This window comes from Dipteris shenzhenensis, chromosome 1 (assembly GCF_047967505.1).
Source record: "Dipteris shenzhenensis isolate YYH24624 ecotype China chromosome 1, Dip_SZ_1.0, whole genome shotgun sequence".
Lineage (NCBI taxonomy): Eukaryota > Viridiplantae > Streptophyta > Polypodiopsida > Gleicheniales > Dipteridaceae > Dipteris > Dipteris shenzhenensis.
In genome coordinates, this window is record NC_141596.1 from 63,924,157 (window position 1) to 63,941,288 (window position 17,132).

The 17,132-nt window shown below is 44.3% G+C and overlaps 1 protein-coding gene across 1 annotated transcript in view; it reads right to left on the minus strand.

The window, feature by feature from the left end:
• Positions 1–2,679: 2,679 nt before the first annotated feature.
• Positions 2,680–17,132, minus strand: part of LOC147906195 (transducin family protein / WD-40 repeat family protein) — a 170,334-nt gene continuing 155,881 nt past the window's right edge. The window contains exons 20-22 of the mRNA XM_087377003.1: positions 7,836–7,905; positions 7,675–7,740; positions 2,680–3,144 (exon numbers count right to left, since the gene is read on the minus strand). Coding sequence (XP_087233129.1) covers positions 3,007–3,144; positions 7,675–7,740; positions 7,836–7,905 — 274 coding nt within the window. The 3' untranslated portion in view covers positions 2,680–3,006. The remainder of the gene's footprint in view (positions 3,145–7,674; positions 7,741–7,835; positions 7,906–17,132) is intronic.

A 17,132-nucleotide genomic window follows, 5' to 3' on the forward strand; every position in this document is an offset into this window, starting at 1 on the left:
TGCTCAGGCGGTGGCTTCCCCCTAAACTAATAGCGACATCGAATAGAAAAACCACCAACTCCGTCTAGCAAAGCGTCTAACCACGCTAGAGGATCAATTCAAGAAACAACTCAACTCTCATCTTCTTATTGAAGGACCTGGTCAGTAGGCTTTCATTGATTAAGTAGTTAAAGCTAACAAGGCTTCGTCCCCTACTCCTCAACTAGTCTCTACAGTTAAAGACCTAGTCAAAAAAGAAGTTACTATGGAGGTTGGTACCAAGGCAAACAAAACAGATATTCAAGATGAGATCAAGGAACATGAAGCTACACGTGATAATGCACTGAAGATCAAAGTAGGACTCTGTACAAAGACGAGGATTCTTTTAGTGAAACTTTAGCACGTATCAAAGCAACCATGCTTAACATTGAATAGATGGGTGATAAGGATGATGATGATGATGGAGTAACTAATATCCGACACTCTAGAGGACATTCTATCATTACGATCAAATCACAAGATCTACAGGTAAAGCTTCTTGCGAGTCTTACACGTTCGAAGGGACTAAAGTATGGATAGCCGAGGAACTCACAGTAGCTTAATTGAAGAATAAGGCAATAGAATTAGCCAAACTCGAGGCTGCTAGGAAAGATGGAAAATAGGCAGTATACCATGAAGGCATAGCAATCATCAAAGAGTTTAAATCTAAACCAAAAGACTCTGTGTCTTAAAATGATGTGTGACCAATAATGGTTTTTCATAATCCCATGTAGGTACTCTCAGTAACAGGAGGTGCTTTGTACACTTCTTGGTTAGCAGATGTTGGTTTTTTCCCTGTCTCGTAGACCTATTGGTCTCTTGTGGACGTTAATAGAGTCTCTCTCTCTCTCTCTCTCTCTCTCTCTCTCTCTCTATCCACACACACACCTTTTTTTGTGTGAAAATTTTGATGCTTTATATTACAACTTGGCTATCCCAAAAAGGAAAGTATGCCAAATTACATCAACAGAAAATCTTACTATATGACAGGTATACATCATGTTCTATATAATGAGTTTGCAAACAATCAAAGAGAGATTGCTGCAAAGAGTGCCTAAAAAAAGAAAAAGTGAAAAATGTAGAAAGACTGTGATTTCTATCCTTTCATAGAGTCCATAGTGCCTAATAACGAACCCAAGAAATCAAACTCCTGTCTGGGTGGATGAATATCAAAAAGCCAGAAGAACTTCCCAAAGGTAGCATTAGGAAATCGAGTTCTCAAACAATGCCCAAGGAAGTTGAAGAAATCAGAAGTATGGCAGCAATGCCAAAGAAGATGAGGCACAGACTCATGCGGAGCCAAACATCTACGACAAACAGCCGGAGAAATATTTCTGAGTGCCAAAAGTTGCCAAGATGGAAGAACCCCTCATCAGAACTCACCACAAAAAAACCTGTTGTTGGAGGAGAATTTTTTAAATCCAAATCTGTTTCAATCTTTTCCGCCACCACTTTACAGGATGATTCATTTGCCAAAACTGATTGGCCTTTTGAGAAACCATGCTAGAGACAGAAGTACTTTATATAAAGAAGCAACAGTAATATGTGAGAGCCTCAAAGGACGACAAGATGACCTTGGTAAAGAAAGAGTCCAATCCTAAAGACGGTCCTCAAGCTCTAATGGCAGAACTGGTTGAAAAGGTTGAAGCATACCAGTAATAGTTTGCCACATGAAACGGTGATACATTCCAAGACTAAATTTTGCAGCCGCCAGAGGAAAAGAAAGGGTGGTTCCATCATCATCATGAATGACATCTGTAACTGAATGGATTCCTTTCAAACTAATGAAATATGACCGTCAGGCTCATGCAATGCCAATGGAGGGGAAAAAACCTTGGACCAATGTATGCTCTCAGCTCTGAGAGAAATTCCCTGCAACAAATCCGGACTATTCCATTTCAAATGCGAGAGGGCATGCTTCCAATCCAGTAACATATTGGAGACCAAAGGACAACCGTTGATCTGCCATCAACACATCCAAAAAGAAAGCCCCATTGTGTAGGCTGCCAGTATCCAAAAGCAGGAGTGGTGAGTTGTAATAGAAAATGGCGTATCATGGCAGAACTGGTTAAAAAGGTTGAAGCATACCAGTAATAGTTTGCCACATGGAATGGTAATACATTCCAAGACCAAATTTTGCAGCAGCCAGAGGAATAGAGCAAAGGGAAGAGGTATGAGACTGCAAGCAAGGGTGGAATGAGTCACAATAAGACAGTAAAAAAGAAGCATCACCAGTACATGACAGAAGCAATCAAGAAACTTAAGTGCAACAATACTTGAAGCAATAGGAAAAATATAGGAGCCCGTGTCATCTTTCCATCATTCTGAAAAAGGTGTGCTCAAGGAAAAGCTAGAGCCAAGAGCAGGATGTAACCAAAGCAGGATTGGAAGATTGAGGAGACTAGGGTTGAGAAGATTGGAAGCAAAGCAGGATGTAACCAAAGGAAACCAGGGTGAGATTGAAAGCAAAGCAGGATTACAACAAGAGGCAGAAGAAGCGATAGCCCAAGGGTAACAAACCATGGGGATATGGGGGAGATTTGTTTCAGTCAATAAATGAGCATTTGTCAATGTGAGTGTGAGAATCCAAGCGCAGGCAGGTCTGCAAGCATGTGTAACTTTAACCTGCAGCCAACAATATATGAAGAATGTGCTTAGCCTTTCTGATTCCCACAACAATTAAAAGAAGACCTGAGATTTTTTTTAAGTAGAGTCAGATGAGCAAATAAATCAACAATATACATTAATCCAAAATTTGAAGTCCTAAACGAAACCCATTTCTCATGCACATACATCATCTTTTGATGCACAAGACTGGGTCCCATAAAAAATATATGCTATAGAGTGTTTCCTCAGTATCAGTCTCTCAACTGTTACAGGAATGCAGCAACCCTCGGGGTATTTGGAAGTGTGGCATGTGCGGCAAGGAGGGAATAGTTTTTTTTCAAAACAAATCTATTTGCAGATCCTTCGCAAATGGGGGTAATGTCAAATGATAGGCTTAATAACATGCCGAATATCTTTACCAATTTCTGATATTTGGGCATGAGTCGATGCTGCAGCTGCGTGAGCTATGCTTTCAATATCCAAATCAAGAGCGACTTTCTTCACCAATCCATCCAAGATCTGCATAAAACTGAGTTAGTGCTCTCTCTCTCTCTCTCTCTCTCTCTCTCTCTCTCTCTCTGTGCACACGGGTGCGTGCACACATTCATGTGCATGTGCTTGTGGGGTTGTGTCAGGCACACGTGCAAACACACTTTCTACGTGAAAAGTAGTATCTCATTTATAAAACTGCACATTCATAGCTGCCCCAAAATGGAGCAGCTACTAATTGGAACTAAAAACACTTATAAAACACTTCCATCTGGGCAAGAGGAAGATCTCCAAGAGAATGTGCATCTTGGAGAGATCGATGCAGGGAGGAGCGAAAGAAATCATAAACATCCACCGAAGGGTGGCCGAACAATCGAATGTTACGGGCATGATATAAGGACCACAAAGCCCAGTAACGACACCAGCAAAAGAACTGAACATAGGCTGGTGTTAAGACATATCTACCAAAAAACCAAAACTGCCTACCAAAAGAAAACCTGGGGAAACAAGCATGAAGATAAGCCCCCAGTCTAGGAAGAAGATTCCGAGCACTAGCAGAGGTCCAGAGAAGATGCAAGACAATCTCCTTGGGATGAGAACAAGTAGTGCAAGCCGAGGCCTGGCAGCCAACAAAGAACCACTGGTAATGCACCGACTAAACAGAACCACAAGAAAACCCTCTGCCTGAGAGGAAGTTTACTGCTCCAAATGCATTGGAGACAAATCTTCCACTGAGTAAGAGACTTGTCAAGATACTAGAATTGATTCCCACACTCCTAAATCCATGACTGTGGAAGTAATAATAGGTTCTCTTGGCAGAAAGTTCTGCAAACGAGAACGAAGAGTTAACCCAGAAGTCTCTGATCAAACTTCCAATCCACCAGAGGAAGAGTAGTAAACAGGTGATGGACAGGCTGAAAAGGGTGCAGAGTACTAGTAAGAATTCGCCAAATAGACCTATGATGCTAACCCAAACAAAACTCTCTCCTGGCCTGAGGAAAAGAGAGAGCGGAGCCCCAGTCATCCACCACATCATCCACTATAGAAATCTCCCCATCATCCACTATAGAAAGGCCCAAACGATGCAGGAAGTATGCCTTTCTAAACTGAAGATGTGCTAAAGGGGGAGCAAAGACACGGCTCCAATGGACACACACACACACACACAAATATAGATATCCCTACAAGCACCCTCTGTGAGTGGCTCGAGCCGAACAGTGAAAGCTTTTGTGCTCATGGATGTAAGTCTATCCTTGACCCTTAGTGCACAATTGAGATATTTGAACATCAATCTGGTCATTAGTGCTAAGCGGTACATGGAATCAGACCAGCCCGGTGTAGGTGTAAAACCCTTTTCTAAATCTTTTTTTAAGTTCATTGCCATGAATTGGATTCGAAGAAGCATAATTTAGGAGGATTGGGCCCAAATTCACCCTGTTTTCCGTATAGGTATAGTTAGTGCGTGCATGCATATGTGGGTGCCGGGAGTCGTACAGTCACTGCTCATAACCTCTTCTGAAGACAAGGTGGCAAGCATCCCGTCCCTAGCCTGAGTCCTAGATGGGTGGGACCCACGGATGTGTCCAAGGAGGGTGGTGGAGCTCTCAAACTCAAGTTGTAGCAGCAACTCGTCTTTAGAGAAAGTGCACGTTCTCACAGCCGGTAGAAGGGGACAACGATTGGATGAATGGGTAGCCATTCGCTGATTGAGGGTGGAAGGGAAGGGACGGAGGGAGAGGGAGAGCAGCAGCAAGGAGGGAGAAGGGGATAGAAGCGGGGAGGGAGAGGGAGGGGGTAGTAATGTCCAAAAGGGAGAAGATCAGCAGCTCAAATTTCATCTATTCAAATAGCTAAAAGCATCATTAAAAGAACTCAAAATAGAGCAAAAAGTATATCCAGAGATGGATCCTCGATTACATGGGTCCTTTCAAGAACATGGTACAGTTCACACAGAACAAGTATATCATTGTAGCCACCGATTATGCTACCAAGTGGGCAGAGTCCAAGCCCCTACGTGATAACTGGGCTCGCAATACAGCCAAGTTCCTAATTGAAAACATTATTTGTAGGTATGGCTGTCCAATCGAGTTTGTCAGTGTCCTAGGGTACGCACTTTATGAATGGTGCATTCCAATCTCTGAGAACAGAATTCATAGTGATGCACCGACTTATTATCCCTGGTGCAATGGCCAAGCCAAGTCCACTTGCAAGGAAGCTTTCAGCATTGCAATTTGCCTGTAGAAAATGCCACATGGCCCACCTGATTAAAGGCATGCCCTGAAGATATTCACATCCTTCTCCAAAATTCTAGAAGATGGTAGAGTGGCTTTCAGTCATGAATCGCTCTTTGAGCCTTTCTAAGGTGGGACCTGAGCCAACATGCTTCCCTGAAAGATATGCATCGTCCTTTGCACTTTGAAGAACACATGCTGCTAAATCTGATGCAGAAGCATCATATACAGAAACATGTCCATGCATCCCTGTCTAGCCTTCATGATTGAAGTGGTAGCCTTTGTATTTGGAACAAAGGCATGGTCTCTTGCTATGAAATCCATTGAACCCAATGATCTACCCTCACATCGCACCAAGCACGCAAAGTTTCTAAGGTTGGCACCTCACCGTCCTTTGGGCATCCAAATCCCCACCAAGCTTCGATACCAAGTAGAAATCTCTTCTCTGACATCTAGGAAATGACATCCAGCATCACAGCTTGGCCCACATGGGTTGCCCATTGCAGCCTTGGGTGGGGGGACAGAAGATTAGACCAGCAAACCTCCTTGCTAGGCATTTGGGTCAATTTATCCAAGCATCATGAACACTTTTGTAAGACCTGGGCTTCAAGTAATTGAACAGACATACAGATGAGTTGTCACATGCACCCCTGCACTTGGGTGCAAGGTGACACACTGGCTGCATCGACAAGTGTATTATAATTCCCAGATAGGAGATTTTGTCGTATGTTGTGACCCCTTTGTGAGCCCTTGTCCAGGGACAGTCAGGCACAAGCTACGTAGGTCAGTCTCTCAGCCTTAGGTCAAGTCAGTAGTCAGTTCTTGTTCACTAGTACCCACTGGAGAATAGTAGGTTAAGTGTTTCCATCTAATAGTTTAGGTCTTAGCCTAGGTTAGGAGTCCCTTTAGGGTCCCCAAAAGCTGGACAGGTAAGCAGGGAAGGCAGCCTGCAAAGGCTGCCCAAAAACTCCCCTGGCAAATGAGCCAGGGAGGGCTTTTTATAGGCTGGTTGTAGGCCAGCCAGTCTGTAAAACAGACTGAGTCTGTCTGTTTACAGACTGGGTTGGCTCAGCCCAGCCCTATAAAAGGGCCCCTTGGCTGCCCTGTTTTCTCATTCAGTTTGCTCCTGCCTTCAGTCCTCCTACAGCTCCACTTCAGCCTCCTGTGCAGCCCCTGAGATCCTCAGATTTGGCCCTGCTCTAGCCTCAGTCCCTTGGCCATCAGTTCAGCCTGATCTGAAGGTGACCACGCAGCACAACAGACGGAGGTTTGGACCAACAAACGGAGAGAGGTTTGGACACTGTTTCCTCAGCTTTCTCAGCTCTCTTTTACAGTTTACACAGCTCACTCTCAGCTCTATATTTCCGTCATCTCTCAGTTCTCTCATAGGATCTATCACTTCTAGCTTTTCACTCTCTCACTCACGCAGTAACCTTGCATTCCGCTAGACAGCACAAGCCTCTTCCTTGCCTTGCAGAAGCGTCCTACATCGTCAGTGTGGAAAGCATCAATGTCTCGGTATTGGTCGGCGTTGCCTCTCAGATCTTTAGGTCTGCTATACGTGTGCACAGTGAGCTCTTTAGAAGCGTGTTCCGTGCTCTCTTGAAGAGTGGTCTTTGTATTTCTCAGTTCTCCAAGTATAAAGCAAATTCTCCCCTGATTGGGGGAGGGGGCCCTCAATGGGTACAGGGACCCAATCGGTTGTCGACTCTACTCTCTCTCTACCCTCATCTCCTTCCTCTCTCTATGGTAAACAACGCTCATTCCTCGCTAAAGGTTTAAAGAAGGTCTTGCTGTGAATTACACAATCAGATAACCGTTGCATGTTACATGAGTTATCCATAGTATAGTCCCTCCAGTTGGCTCCGTGCCAAATTCTGTTGGTTCCTTTTCGTAGTGTGGCACTGGTTCTCACAGAGGCCTTGAGGGCTAGGTTGTATTCAATTTACTGAGATTCATCAAAAGTTTCTTTCTTGGAAAGCAAAAAACATGCTCAAATGTGGTATTCACCACAAATGAGACAAATATTATTCCTCTACACATGTTAATCAAATAACCCAGAAAATGTTTATGTTAATGTTTTCTGCTTGATCTCATAGGACTTGAGAAAGTCCTCTTGACCCCTCTAAACAAGTTACTAAGTTCCGTTAATTATCTTTTAAGCAACTACATGCAATTTTCTATAATTACAAATTTTTTACTGCATATTTCATACACAGATATACAACCACCAAATAACTTTGCATCCATATCTATAACTTGCCATAAAAGACACATAAGAGAGCCGTTCAACAAAATAGCACACTAGGAATCAAAAGTGAGAACATACAAGTGACCCAAGTGTCACAAGAGCACGGAATCTAGTGACTAAGTCTTGCTCTTCAGGCCCTGCCATCTGTGGAACCAGAAAATATCAATTCCATTAGTATGCTTTGTATAGAGGGAGATTCTTGATCCAAAAAGTAAAAAACCTTCAAGAGCAGTTTTTACCTCTAAGGCTGCAGAAAGAACTTGGATTTGTCCTGCTTCATCCTTTAACTCAATCAAGAGCACGCAATAGCTGATGAATAACACAATGGTATCACTGATGAATTCTACGACATGACCAAACTTATCCTCTAACAACAAAAAGAACAATGCAATTTTCATCTCATGACATCATGTCCAATTCTGGGTGTGGGCCTTATGATAAAAATATGCTGTAAGACATAAAACATTTAACAGACCCACACACATGAGCACCCATTTTGTGCAAAGGTCCCCATACTGGGTTTCTCTCAGCACTCCCAATGTGAAGGGAAGACTCAGCTGTGATCAAGGCCAGCTTATAGAAGAAAGTATCAAAAAGTAGTCCACATTCTTTTCATCCAGGCTAAAACTGCCTATGATTCTAGAAGGCATTAAACAAAATAATAAATAGAAATGATTATTATTCTATGTACTTCTGCTCTTCTTTAGAATATTACTTGATGCATTTACGATCTTGAGGACAAGCCAAGATGATTTAATAAAATGAATGACAAAAGAAATTCCTTAGGAAGAGACTCTAGAAATCCCTTAGAAAGCTTTCAGATTTCTGCTGACTTGCAAAATTCCTTTTGGAAGAGACTCTAGAAATCCCTTAGGAATTGAAAAACTCTCTTTTCTTTTGGCTTTTTATTCATGGAGGGATTGCAGTGAACTAGTGGAGATGACACGATGACATTACAATATGATCCCACACGACTCATTGATACGTTGGACTGCTATTGAATTACAATGTCATAGTCTAATTGATCTCACCCGACTCAATTGACACAACCTATCACAAATCATGATACATTTTATTGCATTACAAGAAACATGGAAAAGGCTCTCTCGCCTCTCATGCTCCAATCAATAGATCAGTCTTAGAGGAGTCTAGTGCAGGGAATCACCATGGCTTAGCCTGTCTCTCCTCTCTCTCTCACGCACGCGCCCTCACACCCCCCCCCCAGTATATATATATATATATATATATATATAGAGAGAGAGAGAGAGAGATATGTATTAACGTCTAGAGGAGGCCTCGCGGGCCTATGAGACAAAGTGCAAAACCAAAAAGTAACTTATAAAAGCCACTATGGGCTGAAGCGAAGGGCTCACTAAGGCCCTTGCTGAAAGCTAAAGCACTAAACTAGTGAATTGAACAAAATAGTAGAGTTGCAAAATAGCAGAAGAGTATTAGGTGCTCAAAGCTAACCCTCCTAGTACACACCCAGGTTCCATATATCCAAGTACCCTGGTGGCTCTCTGATGGGATGTAAGGAGCTCTCGTCTATGTGTATGTCGAGCTGTCTCTCAATGCGGTGGAGGGTGTGGTCTCCTCGATCACTGTACCCAATGGGCTACGTCAAGGGTGACACCTCGTCTCTGGCGGTCACCTCTGAGGAGGGCTGAAATAGACCGGACCTCGATCGTGCGTGCTCTGGTCCCTCTCCATGTCGAATGGGAAGTGCGTGTCTCTCGCCTGGCAACATCGTGGCCGAGAATCTCACTCCATGATGCTCTCATTTCATCAAGCTCCTCTCCCTCAGCCTCCCCGGTAGCTGACTCGGATACATAGAAGTCTGTAACACGTGTCTATGCTCTATCGATCTCGGTGGCCAGTGGCGTTCCCTCCTGCTGCTCTCAATTCTATCACATCAATATATCTCTCTGTCGTTGCATCTCAATCAGAAAGCGCCCAACTCAAACCTCGTCAGAAAAATGGATCAACCATGTAAGCGGACCAAAGCTATGCCCCTCCTGAAAAGAGACAATGATATCGCCCGCGGATCTCATGGTAGACTCGGTCTGTCTTGACCTCCCCCATCTGCCATAGTCTGCAGATCCTTTGCTCCCAAGATATGCCTGCGGCTCCCCCTACCCTAATCCTCAGCTGATGTGAAGAGACATACAACTGCATGTAAGACTCTCCTATCCTCGAGAAACTGAGATTTGATGACGAGACCATACTCCGAGACCCTCAGAAAGTGTACTCCGAGACCCTTTGAAAGTGGACATGGTAAAACTGGATCTTGGTGGGGAACTCCTCTCCCCCCCCCAAACCCTAGACGTATGGAGCTGACCTTATGATATGGTTGGAGGAGAAAAGTCATTGTCTGAAAGATGGCATCAACCTAGAGAGGGGTCATGGCAAACTCTGCCTGTGTAATCTAATGGGGGACTGAGGGCTTACTTCGAATCATCTTGGATCCCATAATCACCTGTAGCCTCTCAAATCTCTTCCACTATGTCGCTGAAATATCACTCCCGCAGAAAGGTCCTACATACATGGCAATTGGTCTCACCAGCGTGTTAAAAAAAAAAACCCTTCGTTAGAGCAAGTGTGCCTGGAAGCACCGCGTCTCTAGTCGGGGGCTAGAGCACCCCGTCCTCGTGTGAGTCATGCCGTACTTTGCATGGATCATCGTGAACTTGGTACAATGAACACTACTCCCAAATGTGTAAGACTGCGATATCTCCACTGGCTCGTCTCAGTATGTGAAGCTATGGTGACGAGACACTGCTCTCGCGGTGTTGACGATCATAACCTTGGTTTTACCAAGATGAACTGTCAAGTCTCTCTCTCTGCAGAACATCTCCAAAGCCTCTAGATGTTTCTGAGAGAGAGATACATACATACATACATATACATATACCTATATAAAAAGACTCGATGATTTCTACCTCCAAAGACTCTATGATATCTATGTTTCCATAAAGTCAAGAGCCCCCACTATCGAACCCAAATTAAGAAAAGATCAAACCCCGGCCTTCATGGATGGATCCTAAAAAGCCAGAATAGTTTGGCAAAGAAAGCATTAGAAAATCATCTTCAAGTGTAAGGAAAGGAGAAAGTCACAGGGCATTACCAAAAAAGAAAGATGCCAAAGGGGTCCTAGCCTTGTGGTTAAGACGGGTAGGTATGTATGAATGTATGTGAGTTCAACCTCTGGCTAGGCCCTGGCGGCACCGCAATACAAAAAAAAAGATGAAGCAAGGATTCCCTTGGAGCCTGGCATCTATGACAAACAATAGAAGCAATATGCATGTGTGTGTGTGTGTGTGTGTGTGTGTGTGTTCCGATTCCTCCTTTGGAACTTCAGGATAGGTTGGAGGATCGAACTTTGACTTCCCCAAGGTCCTCTTCTCGCCCTTTGAGGCTATCTCAAATTACGGTGCCTGCATTGTATAAAATCCTTTTGCCTCAACCTTGGGTTTCAGAGAAAGGCAATTCTATTTGGCATATGCATTGCCCAACCAAGTGGTGGAGAAAGAGATTACAACAGCTTTGGGCCTACAAAACTCCTCTTCGCCAACAGGTTTTCTTCTGGCGAAGAGGATTGGACTTTGACTTCCCCAAGGGGGGTGGGTGTGTGTGTGTGCGCGCGCGTGTGCACGCGTGGTGTGTGTGTACCTGTCGGACGGTCGACAGAGCTGCTGCTGCTGCCCGCGAAGAAGAAGCTCCCGCTGCTGAACGCGCGTCTGCCTGCTACAAGAAGCTCCCGCTGCTGAACGCGCGTCTGCATGCTGCCTTCCTGTGTGCATCTGCCCGCGTGTACCTCTGTGCATCTACCTGCTCCTATCAAACTCGCCCGCTCTCCCTCATAAGTTTCCCTCAGTCACATCGCCCCGTTTCTGCTCGCCCGCTTTAGCCACTGCCGTCTGCTTTCCTCCTCGTTGCTGTGTATCGCCCTTTCCACATATGTACATAACCCTCGCTGCCCTTCTTTATCCCCGGCTGTCTGCTCGTTTCATCAATTCTGCCCTGCCTATCTCCATGGAGGATCATATTAAAAGTTACTCCCGGAAGGACTTCTCCCGGGACCCCAAAAGACAGCAAGTCAAATTGTCTACTGCAGCCTCTGAAGATGCTCACTATGTTTTCGACATGCTCAAGGATGAATTCCACCAGAGCCGGAAGGAGTGGGCCAAACCTCCCTCGGCCCTTCAGTATAAGCTGAAGCTGCCCTCATTGGTTACTCCTGTCCGGAAGTTCTATCAGCAAGCAGTTATCATTTCCTTCCCTGGGAAGTTACCTTCTACAAATGATGTGGCTCAGTGCGTTTAGGCTTTGTTGGGAGGTTGTTTTGTTGAAGGAGTATATTTTGCTTCTCGAGGTTTCTATGAAGTGCATTTCTTGGATGCCTCATATCGTCAGCAGATATTGGAGATGTCCCCTCTATTCTATGGCAGACAAATGGTGCATGTCATGCCATGGTCGCCAAATAAGGATTATCACGGTCTTATTCGACATCACTACCCTGTATGGGTTGAGGTAATGGATTTTCCGGATTATATGAGGGCTGAGTTACCAAGTCTGGCAGCTACTTTGGGGCAAGTTGTATGCCCACCCCGTCCTTCGGGTAATCGAAATCGGTTTTGTGTTCTTTGGGATACAGATCACCCAGCCCCTCATTCCATTGCGGTAGAGGTGGAGGATGTTCCCTTGGGTGAAAAATATTTTGATTTGAAATGGGGAGTATTTGCAGGTGCTTGCTTTACTTGTCATAAGTTTGGCCATCTAGCTTCACAGTGTCCTGCAGTCCTGCATCAGCTCCCACCTACAGCTATTGCTCCAGAAAATACTACCCCTCTAACTCATGGTCCGGGGCCTAAGGCCATGCCTAGCAAATTGGGAGTTATTAAAGTCTCCACACAAAAAAGCATTGGGCCGCCATGGGTATTGCTTGAGGGAGGCCCACATTTGAGCTCTCGTCGCAGAAGTTTGAGAGGCATAAACCGATGCTATTTCATAAAGATCAGCATGACAGATGCATCTGATTACCATCCATCGACCCTGAGGGTCATTGTAAGCAACCGTGGGCTGCATATCATGTTTCACCAGCATGCATACCCCCGCAAAGTGCATAGTACCAGCATAAAATATGTCATAACCAGCAAAGTGGCCTTGCTGGCCAGCCAAGAAGTGTTGATTGTGTTCCTGTAGGGAAATTACATCGGGGTGCATTTTATGTACATAGTGCCAGAAAAGTCTCCACTTATTAACATTGCAAAGACCGTGGACATTGTATGTAATGCAAGTAATTGAAGCAGACATAGAAGATATGTACAGTCAAACCGAGAAACATAGTAAAGATGTGAGATGTCAGGCCTCAGCCATGACATCGACGTCCACCTGGCCTCCTGGATCAATAGCTCTATCGTCCTCATCATTGTCACATACAGGAATGCCCTTCTTGAGCACGTCAACCCACAGTCGAGAAGTCAGGCTGTCAGCAGGAGTAGAGGCCTGACCAGGGGAGGAAGTAGAGGCATCCCAATGCCGAGATTGTAACAGTCGTGGCTTAAGCACAAATGCCTTTTTGGGTTGCTGCCAGGCACCCTGGGGAGAGGCATTAGATTCTGAAATTTTGCCCTTTCCCTTATCCTTTTGCTTGGCTAAAACCTGGACCACACTTTCTTTGGGAAGAACAGATTTAGATGTCACATCACACCTGCCATGCAAGACAACACCACTCATCGATCTCACATGATCCCCATTGAGCTTCGACACTGGGAGGATATGCTTTCTATCTTGCATGCAGAAGATTTATGGCTCTCAACAAGGGATATAGATATGGGTTATACATACCGTCACAATGCTTTTACTCATTACTGGGCTCGACTTGATAGATGGTATTTGTTGCATGCTCAGCAGTATACTAGTTTCACATGTGCATTATGGGTTGATCATTCCCTCTTGCTGTCTGATCACTTTCCGGTATGCTTGACATTATCTATAGCACGTTTGACAGATGATATGCCTTTTTTCGGTCGTCGTCTACTCCATGTTAACAGTGCTTATTTGCTTCATCAACAATTTCAGAACATGGTGAGAGTGGCTGTCCGCCCCCTCCTCTTACATGCTCAGGAGGACATGGATTTTGCATGGATCAGTCTCGCCCATCGCTTGCAGGCTGTTATTCAAGATTAAGGACGGAGTCACATGGAAAACCTCAGGCTTAAGCTGAAATGGGCTCAATCTCAAGCAACAAATGGATGTAATCAGCTCTTACAGGCAGCTCACCTCCTCTGAACAGGATTCTTGCACTTATGCGGTTCATATCATCCATCAAAATGATCTTCGCAAATTAAAGAAGTGGCAAATCCGAGCTCGCATGAAACCCCTTTTGGATAAGGGTTGCTCCTCCAAGGCCTTCATTAAAAGCCTGCATGCGGATAGGCGAAAGGAGGATATTTGCAGGATCAGGCAGGATGATGGCACCTGGACCACCTCCAAATCAGAATTGGAATCGCAATGCTCTAGTCATTTTCAGCATCTCTTTTCTCCTCAGTCTGATAATTCGATGCAAGTGTGTGCAGCTAGGTCTCAATTTCTTATGCATGTTCAGCCTATATTGTCTCGGGAAATGGCTCATGCATTGGAGCAGCCATTTATGCTTGATGAACTGGATGATGCTTTGAGTCATTTACGTAAAGGCAGCTCTCCTGGTTGGGATGGATTGACTGTTGAATTTTTCCGTGCATTTTGGGATGATCTCAAGAACACTATTCTTCTCATGATCCTCCTTCTTGGAAACATGACCTTGTCAAATTGATCCCCAAAAAAAGGTTGTGTGAGACAGTGGCTGATTGGCGGCCCATATCTCTTATGCCAATCATTTACAAACTCATTGCCAAGATGATTGTCCTTAGGATTCGATTCATCTTGCAAGCAAGACTTCATCCTAGGCAGTATGGGTTTGTTCCCAGAAGGCAGACTACTGACAATATCTCCAATGCTCTGCTTGCAATTGAGTATGCCAAATATTCTAAACAAGATGTTCTCATTCTGCAAGTGGACATTGCGAAAGCATTTGATACTCTCCATTGGGATTTTATTTCTCAGACTATGCATAAATTGGGATTTGGCCCTCGGCTGGTCCACGTTATTTACTGGTTGTATTCTCATGCCACTGCACAGTGTCTGCTTGGTAGTGGGTTGTCAAGGACATGGACTATGACCCGTTCAGTGAGACAGGGTTGCCCTCTTAGTTCGCTACTATATGCCATTGCTACTCATTCGTTATTGTTGCATATGGATCATCTTGCAGATACAGGGCAACTTCATGGCTTGCAAATTCCAGGGGCACAGCCATTCCTTGCACAGGCATATGCTGATGATTCATATTTCATGCCCAGGAATTCTCAAAGTGACCTCTCTCATTTGATGCATACTTTGAATGACTTTGGCCTAGCTACTGGACTGCATATCAACTTTCAAAAATCGAATCTTCTAGCATTGAAAGAAGCTGATTGCCATGCACTTCTCTGGCCAGGCCACATTATTTCTTCCCATACCATTGTGAGGCATTTAGGGTATCCCATTGGGTGGAATGTTACCCCTCAACAATAGCTTAAATGGGTGCTTCAAAAGATTAACAAGAAGCTGGAATACTAGCACTTGTCGACTTGGCCTCTACATGTTCGACTTCGGATAGTACAGTCTATCATTATGGCATATGTGCAATTTTATTTGCCTCTTCTTCCCTGGTCCTGTAAGCATTTGTCTTCCTATATGTCCCAGGCTATGGAGATATTTTGGAAAAGCAAACCTCACAAAAAGGCTTTGTGATTACTTCCCATGCAGTCTGTTTGTTCTCCTAAGACTCATGGGGGACTGAATATTCTCAATCTTCAGTTTCATATGTTGGCAAGAAAGAGCACTATGATTGCTGATTTTTTTCAGCAAAAACAGCCATGGGCTATTATATTAGCAGCTATGTGTGGAAACATGCAGTCCCATGCATATGGGCATTGGATTACAGATCACTGGGAAGCAGTCATGACCACATTTCAAGGGAAAATTTCAGGCTGTCCTGTTTCTACTGCTTTTATTCATGATTGGAAGAGAATTCTCTCTTATGCCAAATGGTTAGGTGCTTCCTCTCATCCTGGTAATTCTCTCCGTTTGGAAAGCATCCATTGGAGCAAGGTGTTTGAATCGCCTCTTGCTTTACAGGCACCTATTAAAGCATATAATCTTATGAAATTGGGCATAAGATTGGTCGGAGATGTGGTGGATCCACATGGTTATGTGCTTTCATTTCCACAAGCTTGCAGGACATTCCCCTTGGGTCTGCATCATAGGCCCATTTGGAGAATACTCACAACTATGTTGCAGCCATTTGTTCCTATCCCCCCGCTGTTTGTACAGGACAAATTACTGGACTGGAATCTGACTTCCTTGTCTCATGCTACCTCTTCACTTTCAATGCATAATTTGACATCCTCGATGGTCTACAAATTTCTTCTTCCACTGCCATGGATTGATAAGCATGCCAACACTCTTTGGAATTTGGATAGGCCTTTATCTTGGTGGCAATCAAAACTCAAGAACATTTGGAAAGCAAAAATGTCATTGAAACAGAGGCTTTTCTTTTGGAGATGTATAGTGGGAGCTTTTTCCATTGGGGTGAAATTGAAATCACGTCGTATTGCTTCCTCTTCCTGCCCCCGTTGCTCTCATCACAGCGAGACAGTTCCCCATTTGTTATGGTCTTGCCCGCACTCTCGGATACTGATCACTCATGTCTCTCATTTCCTGCGACTTCGGTTTCCCTCTATCAGATTTGGGAAACTTTTCTGGATGTTTGGATGCTTCTCATCTCAGATGTCTCCATTCCTCCTTTTCTTTCACTGGGCTCGTTTTTGGGTACTATGGACCATCTGGACACACGGATTGCATTTTAGGATGGGACAACAGTTTCCTCAGGCATATGGTTTCTTCAGAATGTCCCTCAAGCAATCCTAATATGATAGTTATGCTGCGAGGGACTTGGATGCTACTAGCCTTGAAGTGTTTTCTCAATGTTTTTGAGTTCTCCCATTAGGCTCTCTTTTGGAGTCTAATGTCATGTACATTGATTTCATGTTAATTTTATAGCTACTGGTTTCACAAAAAAGTGTGTGTGTGTGCGTGTTCCGATTCCTCCTTTAGAACTTCAGGATAGGTTGGAGGATTGGACTTTGACTCCCACAAGGTCCTCTTCTCGCCCTTTGAGGCTATCTCAGATTACGGTGCCTGCATTGTATAAAATCCTTTTGCCTCAACCTTGGGTTTCAAAGAAAGGCAATTCTATTTGGCAAATGCATTGCCCAACCAAGTGGTGGAGAGAGAGATTAAAGCAACTTTGGGCCTACAAAACTCCTCTTCGCCAACAGGTTTTCTTCTGGCGAGTGCTTCTGCACATTTTTCCATCTGGACACATGTTGGCTCATAGACACATCGCTCCTACTTATTGCCACAGATGTTTGAGTTCTCAGGAGACTGTGCCTCAT